The 10,032-nt window shown below is 43.8% G+C and overlaps 1 protein-coding gene across 1 annotated transcript in view; it reads right to left on the bottom strand.

Moving 5' to 3' along the window:
• HKDC1 (hexokinase domain containing 1) overlaps nt 1-10,032 on the bottom strand; it is a 48,926-nt gene that overhangs the window by 9,123 nt on the left and 29,771 nt on the right. Inside the window, exons 13-16 of the mRNA XM_049645167.1 lie at nt 6,443-6,538; nt 6,142-6,241; nt 4,291-4,474; nt 2,122-2,277 (exon numbers count right to left, since the gene is read on the bottom strand). Of these exons, the coding sequence (XP_049501124.1) occupies nt 2,122-2,277; nt 4,291-4,474; nt 6,142-6,241; nt 6,443-6,538 (536 nt within the window). The remainder of the gene's footprint in view (nt 1-2,121; nt 2,278-4,290; nt 4,475-6,141; nt 6,242-6,442; nt 6,539-10,032) is intronic.

The following is a 10,032-nucleotide window of genomic DNA, read 5'->3' as shown; positions in this document are numbered from 1 at the left end:
ATATATCTCAACCAAATGACCTGTCTGGACCTTGTTTGGATATTGATGCAAACAAATGCACTGTAAAAACCATTATTTTTAGGCAATTTGGAAAATAGAAACATTGGCGGGATATTTTGACTTTAAGGTTTATCATTAGCTATTTTAGGTGTGGTGATGGTAATGTGGTTATGTTTTTTTTTTAAAGAACTAATATTTTATAAACACATTTTAAAATAATTATAGGGGCACCTGGGTGGCTCAGTTGGTTAAGTGTCCAACTTCGGCTCAGGTCATGATCTCGCGGTTCATGAGTTCGAGTCCCCTTGTGTGGCTCTGTGCTGACAGCTCAGAGCCTGGATCCTGCTTCAGATTCTGTGTCTAGCTCTCTCTCTATCCCTCCCCCACTCATACTCTGTCTCTCAATAATAGATAAACATTAAAATTTTTTTTAAATAACTCCCATGTTTATAGCAGCATTATCAACAATAGCCAAAGTATGGAAAGAGCTCAAATGTTCCTCGATGGATGAATGAATAAAGAAAATGTGGTATGTATACACACACACACACACACACACACACACACACACACACAAACGGAGTATTACTCGGCAATCAAAAAGAATGAAATCTTGCCATTTGCAACTACGTGGATGGAACTGGAGGGTATTATGCTAAGTGAAATTAGTTAGAGAAAGACAAAAATCATATGACTTCACTCATATAAGGACTTTAAGAGACAAAACAGATGAACATAAGGGAAGAGAAACAAAAAGAATATAAAAACAGGGAGGGAGACAAAACAGAAGAGACTCATAAATAGGGAGAACAAACTGAGGGTTGCTGGAGGGGTTGTGGGAGGGGGGATGGGCTAAATGGGTAAGGGGCATGAAGGAAGCTACTCCTGAAATCATTGTTGCACTATATGCTAACTAATTTGGATGTAAATTTTAAAAAATAAAAAATAAAATTAAAAAAGTTTTTAAATAGTTATAGATAAACTCACATAAAATGTGAGATTTGTTTTGGGGTGCCTGGATGGCTCAGTCAGTTAAGTGTCCAGCTTCGGTTCAGGTCATGATCTCGCGGTTCATGGGTTCCAGCCCCACATCGGGACTTTGAGCCTGGAGCCCACTTTGGATTCTGTGTCTCCCCCTCTCTCTGCCTTCCCCCTGCTCACGCTCTGTCTCTCTCTGTCTCTCAAAAATGAATAAACGTTAAAAAAATTTTTTTTTAAATGTGAGATTTTTTCAAATTCATCCAGTTTAGGGGTGGGAAAAGCAGGAGTATATCAATGAACCAAGTTTGGTCATGAGTTGATCATTATTGAAGGTGGTGATGCAAACAGTCAGTTCATTTTACCATTCCCTCTATTCTTCTATGTTTAAAACTTTTCAGGGGCATCTGGGTGGCTCAGTCAGTGAGTGTCTGACTTCGGCTCAGAGCATTATCTTGCCATTCATGAGTTTGGGCCCCGCGTAGACTCTGTGCTGACAGCCTGGAGCCTGGAGCCTGCTTCAGATTCTGTGTCTCCTCTCCCTGCCCCTCCCCTGCTCATGCTCTGTCTCTCTCTGTCTCTCAAAACTAAATAAATAAATGTTTTTTTAAAAATTCAAAAAGAACTTTTCATAATAAATCATAAAATAGAAACCAGAATTATAACTGACAATTGTCCTGTACAATCACTGAATAAACAATATACAGAATGATATGTGTAGCATGATTGCAATTATGCAAATATGTTTACACACTTTTAAAAATTTGAAAGGGAATATGTAAAAATCAAAACAGCTATATTTGGTCATGAGCATATAGGTGATTTTTTTTTTAAAGAGTTTTCTTTCATATTATGGACACATCAACTTTTTAGGAACAAGAGAGGATCATTTTTCAGCCTAAGCTAAGTCCTGTGTAACAGTTTAGGAACCTCAGGGCCCAGGCACGCAGCTGGCCCTTCAGTTGTGTCCTGTGGTCCTGATGCAGCTGGAGAGACAGAGCAGCTCTAGGAGGAAACCCCTTGCCCAGCCAGGCCCTTACTGTTTTTATTTTTAAATCTCAAGCCTGCTGGACCCCAGCATGACAGCAGCACATCCCAATCAGTGCCTCTCAGACCAAGCAGGTGAACCTGCTCACACATCACCTTTCAATCTGGGACAGGAACTTGGTTTCAAAGATGCCCCTGGTCCGGAGACGCTCTGAAATCTGCCCACGGAAAAGGAGACCGTGCTTGGTGAGGTCAATCAGGATCTGCCGCACAATCTCCCCCAGGTACATCCCGCTGGTCATTTTCTCATATCTGTTTGGAGAATAGAGATAAGATTGGTAAGAGCAGGAAAATCAGCACTGGTGAGTGGTTCACAAAAGGACCACGGGTCTGGGTATGGAAGGTATGCCCATTGGCATCCAACAACTGCCTGGTTTGGAGTGGTTCGGAGTAGGCTGTAGATCCAGAGAAATGCAATGTAGAAGTCTGCATGATGTGGGAAAGCCAGTCTTTGGAGCCATGTTGACCAGGAAGAAGCCAGGCCCCAGCTCTCCCACATACTAACCGTATGACCTGAGCAAGCACTGTAAGCCATCATCTATAAAACAGGGAGCAAACTCCTGGTCCCACAAGAGTGTTGGGAGGCCAGCATCTGGCGCAGAGCAGGTACTGAGCAAAAATTGAGTCCCTTGCCAGGTCCCAAAGCCCGTTCTCCTTGGCTTTGTATTATAAATCTGGTCTACTAGATTCCCCTTGGCTTTGTATTTGGAGAAATCTAGAGATTCACTAGAGATTCTCTCCATGAAATAATAAACTGCACACACCAGGGGTTCTTTAAAAATATTGGCTCTCCTCCCCCTTTCTACCAGGCTATGAACTCCATGAGGGAAGGAACAAGAGGAAAGGGGGCTCTGTAACCAACAGGCACTGACCAGACACTTTGCACAGGCATCTGCAACAGTATTAATAACAGTGATGTGGAGCTAGACAGCCACTTCCTGCAGGGTCAGGTGGAAAGCTGAGTATACCTGAGACTTACGTGCTGGACTTGTACTCACTTAACTGCTTGGGACCTCATCAGTCTAAGAAACTAAGACTTAGACAAATAATGGTGACAGCAAGGCAAATTCAAATGTGTTGCCCCCTCAAACTCTCACTCTAAAAAATGTCAGCCTCCAGTGGATTCAGACACAAAACTGAGTCAGAAGGAACTCGCCCCTTCAGAAGAGCCATGATACTCAAATGCCCCAACTTGGGATTCAGAGACAAGGTTCCTTCTTTTTGGATCAACCTCTGGTTCAGCTGGGCTGACCATAACTCACCTTCCTCTCAGCTACAGAGACTAGTGCCAAAGGAAGAGCAGGACCATTAAGGCTGGTCTTGGCCTTGCCCAAGCATCTTCCTGTACAGTGTTCTCAGCTCCCTAGTTACCAAGGCATCTGTGGCCCAGGTATCTCATTACATGTCCTATCTGTTCAACTTCTCCACTTGGATATCATCATCATGATAAATCTATATTTTCATCTTATTGTATATATTAAGATACTGAGTTTCATTGTGACAAACACCATATGGCCTGATAGTAAAACATTTACAATCTGGTCCTTTACAGAAAAAGTTTGCCAACACCTGCTGCCACGGATGGGCCTGGGTTAATTATCAATTCCTAGCATGTTACCTCTATTCTACCCACTGCTTTCTCTCTTAATCAAGAAGCTCGATGAGAACACAAGTGAAAATGTACTCTATTTTTTTTAAAGAATCATTCATTGCTTTCAGTATTTTTAATATGACTAGTAACTGGAACATACCTCACAAGTGATTGTGACCCATGGTGGGACATGACATCATGACTAAGAACCAATACTCCCATCCATCACTTGCTGCCCCACCCCCACCCCCAACTGCAACAGAAGTCACCAGAGTGGCAGCCAGCTCTTGAAAGGCTGAGGATGTTGACCTCTAAACTGGATTTACTAGAAGCCCACCCTGAGAGGGCCTACTAAGTCAGCATTCCCCTGCTCTGTGACACTTGGCCCACAGTGAATGGACTTTGTAACCATCTCTGAATCACTTCCAAAGCCACCACTAGACCTTATGTCACCTTATGGTAATTAGAAAAAGGTACCTCTCCTTTCCACTTGTTGGGAACTTGCCCTGTGTTTTGTTTTTGTTCTAGTCAGACACTGCACTGACCTCTGATGGAGAGTTGTAATAAAAATACAAAGCTGTACTGTCTATGATATGAACACAGTACCCTCCCCCAGAGCTGGTAATGTCGTACACAGCACAACATGCATAAATACACACATCTGCCCTCCTCACCTCTGTTTGCCAGGGTTCAAAGACCCCTCATCCACCTTCTTGTCATATTGCGTCCGGATGTCATCTATGCAGCCATTATCTCCAAACCCTCCCCACTCGGTGTTAATGCACATCTTCCCTTCGTCTCCTTCCACCAGCTCAATGTTCTTCATCTCCTCCATGTAGCACATGTTGCTGCCTGTTCCTAGAAGGAATCATGAAGGGACTTTAGTCTTCAAAAGACATCACCAAGTCCTAAAGAAGCAGAGGAGCACAGTGGACAGGAATTTAGGCTTGGAGTCAGATATGACTGGGTATGAGTTCCAGCTTAACGCTCATCACTAGGCGACCATAGACAAGTATCTCATCTTTTAGGGGTCCAATTTCTTCATCTGTAAAAAGGAAATAACATCTGCCTTATAGATTTGTTATAAAGGAAAAAATGAGATGGTGTTCACAAGCTTCCTCCACATAGTAAGCATCCAGGAAAGGGGTCCCTGAGATAACACCATCCTCCTTCTCCTCATCACCGTCATCATCGCATCACATCATCATCCTCTTCCTCATCATCACTGTAAGCTATAGGCACACAAAGTGAGCTCCCAAGTAGTCACAGTTAGCATCCAGAGCTAGAAGGGACCATGAGGAATTATCTAGTCTTAGAAAAGTAAACATTGGCATCCATAGGCCACCTTCTTTCTCCTTTGCTCATGACGTGGTCTCAGAACTATTCTCAGAGCAACAGCCCAGGCAGCGACTATATTCAATCAAGCAAGTCTCACCCCTTTGTCCTCCTAATTCTAGCCTGGCCCCTCCCACAGATGAGGAAACTCAAGTCCAGACAGAAGGAGTAACCCGCCCACAGTCACAAAATGGTTAAGAGTTTCTGGGAGATGAAACTCTTGGCTGGCACTGAAGGCATCTCACTCTACCCCCTCTCCTTGTTCTAGCCACTGTTCACATTCAGGGAGTCCAGACAACCAACTGGAACAACTTTCCCGGATTCTGTCATTAGTAACCTGTGCCTGTCACTTGATGCCTATCATCTCCATCTTCATCTGTTTAAACCCCTTCCCTTCACCAATTGGAGTCATCCCCTTGAAATCCACCCTTCTGCTTAATCACTGCTGGACTTCTCCCAAAGGTCCCTAAAATACCTATATTATATGCCAGGCCACTCCCTTCTCTTCTCTTATACCTCTCTTCTTCTTTCCAACTCTTCCCCACCCTGTGCACCCTGACAGCCAGAAGAGGTCAGATAACAGAGGAGATGTACGTTGGAGCCTCATGAAAATCTAGCTCCTTCAGCCCTAGGCCCACATGATCCAACTATGGTCTCTTTCCACCCAGGATATTTTGCCTCAAGGCCCTATTTTGAAAATCGCTTCTTTCTATGCCATTCTCCTTCCTCAACAAAAGGGCAACGTTGGCTAAGGACCCTTAAGGAGAAAGATATTAAGTAAAGATTTAGAAAGTAGGAGACCTGGAATCCTAATCTTAACTTCATCTCTGCCTTGGTCAAAGCTGGCTTTAGACTTGCTGTGTAATGGAAAAATGGTCCCTGTGCACTTCCCTACGTTAAAAGGAAACCACCAGGGAGTCCCGGGTGGCTCAGTTGGTTAAGCAACTGACTTTGGTTCAGCTCGTGACCTCACAGAGATCTCACAGAGTCCTCATCGGGCTCTGCACTGACAGCTCAGAGCCTGGAGCCTGCTTCAGATTGTCTGTCTCCTTCTCTCTCTGCCCCTCCCCTGCTTATGTGCTCTCTCTGTCAAAAATAAAGAAACATTTAAAACAACTAAATAAATAAAAGGAAACCACCAAAAGATGAGATGATGAGAGCAGGCTAATGGGACATGCCTGACCACTTACCTGCAATCAGGCCAATCTCACAATTAGGATCTTCATATCCACAGGTCATCATAGTCCCCACTGTGTCATTCACGATCGCAACTATGTCCAGGTCAAACTCCTGCAAAGGAAGCAGCCATATTGTAAGTAGGATGTACAAGCCAAACAGGCTCAGGAGGGCCACATCAGCTCAAGGTGGGGCGGAGGCAGGGGGGGGGGGTGCGGCAGAGGCTGGAGTCACAGGGCTCGGCACAGGATGGCAGAGTAAAGGGACCTGGGAGAAAGGGCAAGGTGAGACATGAGCCTTAACACCATAACATACATTTCTCCTCTTGATGGCTTCCCTGAGCATGTCCACCACATCTTCCCCTTCACAGTCAGTGGCCTTGAAGCCTTTGGTCCACTCAATGAGTGTTCCCTGAAGGAAAGAAGAAGAAGTTCATTTGAGCAATAATAGTTTGCTGGGACCACTGCACAATCTCAACATCCAATAGATTCGAAGTGCTGTGGTCGGCTGCTAGTCCAAACCATGTGCTTTTGACTGTTCCATCTCTGCAGCCTATCACTGGGCCCAGAGCATGATGCCCAGACAAGGTCCACTGCCAAGGGGAACAACTGCAGCAGCTTGTATTTATCAAGGGTCAACTCCTGTTCCCTGGCCATGACCTCACAGAACAAAGGCCTGGATCACAGGGATTCTATTTCTAATTTAGCCAAGCACCAATTAAGATGTGATTAAAGGGGCGCCTGGGTGGCTCAGTGGGTTGAGCGTCAGGCTTCGCCTCAGGTCCTGATCTCACAGTTCGTGAGTTCAAGACCCACGTCGGGCTCTGTGCTGACAGCTCGGAGCCTGGAGCCTGCTTCAGATTCTGTGTCCCCCTCTCTCTCCGCCCCACCCCTGCTTGTGCTCTGTCTCTCTGTCTTTCAAAAATGAATAAACATAAAAAAATTTTTTTAAAGATGTGACTAAAGATAAATGCTACAAAATGTCCATCAAAGCATGGTTCCACAGTGAAAAACTAGAGACATCCTATCATTACAATATACATCTATTATCTTGTACATCGATATAGGAATGTTAAACAGTCATAAAAAATCATGCTGTAAGAGAACATTGAATGTTAGAGAAAAATGTTCACCATACACTGTAAAGTAAACACACGTTAAACAAATACAGATGCTGAATTATACTATCATTCTTTTAAAAACCACACACACATGGGGTGCCTGGGAAGCTGGGCTCCCTTGTTCCTTTCCTGGTGGATGTACGTAGAACACTAGAGATTCACTAGAGATTTGAAAAAAAAAATTGCTCTTTCCTATTAGTTGCAGTTACAAAAAATACCATTTTTTAGAAATCTTTCTTTTTTCTCCCCAGCCATCAGTGGATTTGCTCCCAGCTATCAGTTGGTCTCCTCCTGCCTCTTAATTGTGTATCCATGAACTTGTCAGAACTTCTGAGAGGCTGAGAGGCCAAGTGTCCTGGATCGGGAGGAGCGGCTGTGTCTTGGTGCTCATGGACCATTCAGGACTTTGGACAGCTGCATGTGGCTGCCTTCCCCATCGGTGATTGATTGACTGATTCATTCATTCATTCACTATTTATTCACTTATTTATTTATTTATGAGAGAAAGAGAGTATGAGCAGAGGAGGGGCAGAGAGAGAGGGAGAGAGAGAATCCGAAGCAGGCTCTGCGCTGCCAGAACAGAGCCTGATGTAGGACTCGAACCTGTGAACCATGAGATCACGACCTAAGCTGAAATCAAGAGTTGGATGCTCAACCAACTGAGCCACCTAGGCACCCCAGTGTTTTAATTTTTAATGGCAGCAGTCATACAGCAATGTGTTGCCTTTGTAAAAAAAAATTAGAGTGTTACTGATAAGGACAAAGTCCCCCTTAACTTTCCATCCCCCCAATCTGAGAGATAATTAGACCTTTCCAGGTCAGTTAATATGGATGTCCCACATTCCTTCCCTGAGCAGAATATTCCTCAAGTATAATTGCATAGAAATAAAAAATACCTATAGAATAAGTACTATTTTTAATCTCCATTTTTCAAATGAGGAAACCAGAGAGGTTAAGTAATTTGCCTAAGGTCACACAGTCAGTAAGCGGAGAAGCCAAGATCCAACGTGGTTCCACACCCATGCTCTTAACTATTGTGCTCTGCTGCCTCCCCGTTAGGTAGGTAATATCTGTGAAGCACTCAGAGCATAGTCCACCACAGAGCAAGCACTGTGTGTGTGCCTGTTAAATAAAAATCAAGTAATTAAGTCCATATGACTGATAGGCTGTAGTTTACTTAGTCATCCTCCATTGCCATTTGAATTATTTCTAATGTTTCGTTATAAAAAAGGAGTGCTGTAGTGAACATCCTTGTTCGTTCCTTCTTGGCACATGTTTGAGAAATAGAGTCTTGAGAAATGGGTCTTCCGGCCTTAGCATTCTGACATTTTTAATTTTAAGAGAGTCAGCCATATTACCAGATAACACAACCTCTTGAACCCCTCTCTCCTCATTCTCTGAATAATTCGGGTGGGAAGGCGCTGCTGACGTGCATGTTTCCACGCTGTTCTCAGAGCCCCGAAGAGCTCTGCCTCAGTTTGATTTTGTACTGACCAATCAGATGAGGCCTGCATGGCTCAACTTTCTCATATGAGAAATGAAATAGGATAGAAAATGGAGTGTAATGCATACAGTAAGAATACTGTTTCTTGATTTTTGGTTTTAATTATATAGATGTAGGTGTGCTGTGCATTTTAACCAAAATGGTTCAACGACACGGTTCCAGGTCCTGGTCTCCCCAAGGGTGAAGTGTAAGAGCCTGGGCTCTCAGGCCAGTATCACCAGTGTTTATAGCTGTGGCAATTTGGACAAGTCACCTACCTCTCTGTGCTTCTGATTTTCCTAACCACAACAAGGTGATTAAAAATAGTATGCATACATACAATGAGATATCACTGAGTTTAAAAAAGGATGGAAATTGTGACACGTGCTACAACATGTATGAATCTCGAGGACATTATAGCTAAGTGGAATAAGCCAGTCACAAACAGACGAATACAGTATGATTCCACTTAGATGGGGTGCCCGAAATAGTCCAACTCATAGAGACAGGAAGTAGACTAGATGTTAGGAGGGACTGGGGGAGGGGTAACTGGGGAATTATTACTTAATGGGTATAGAGTTTCAGTTTGGGGAGATAAAAAAGTTTGGAAGATGGATAGCGGTGATGGTTTCATGGCAACGGGAATGTACTTAATGCCACAGAACCGCACACTTAAAAGTAGTTAAAGTGGTCAGTTTTGTGTGATATCTATTTTACTACAATTAAAGAAATGGCACAAAACAAAACAAAAATAGTACGTACATCATGGGGACGTTGAGTGGATTAGATGAAATCTTAACAAATCTTTGGTGTCATTCTTATTATCATTGTCATGAGCTCTCTGGTTGACTTGTGTTGAACAGACTTCTCCCCATAAATTCAAAAGTGGTGCTCTCCTCTCCGCCAGCCCTGTAAGTAAGCCTGTCAGGGAGCACACGTGCTCCCTCTCCATGAGCTGGTGAATGGGGTTTTTGGGGTGTTTTTTTTTAATGTTTATTTATTTTTGAGAGAGAGAGAGAAAGAGAGACAGAGCATGAGCAGGGGAGGGCAGAGAGAGAGGGAGACACAGAACCCGAAGCAGGCTCCAGGCTCCGAGCCATCAGCACGGAGCCCGACACAGGACTCAAACTTGTGAACCGCAAGATCATGACCTGAGCTGAAGTCAGTCGCTCCACCCACTGAGCCACCCAGGCGCTCCTGGAGAATGGCGTTTTTATCCCAGAATTCCAAGAAAGCCTTGGTGATACACGTTTCTAAATTATTATGAATGATTTATTAAAACTGTTATCCATGATGTCCTTC

The sequence above is a fragment of the Panthera uncia genome, chromosome D2, assembly GCF_023721935.1.
Source record: "Panthera uncia isolate 11264 chromosome D2, Puncia_PCG_1.0, whole genome shotgun sequence".
Lineage (NCBI taxonomy): Eukaryota > Metazoa > Chordata > Mammalia > Carnivora > Felidae > Panthera > Panthera uncia.
The sequence above is the reverse complement of the archived record's forward strand: the minus strand, read 5'-3'. Positions and strand labels throughout refer to the sequence as shown.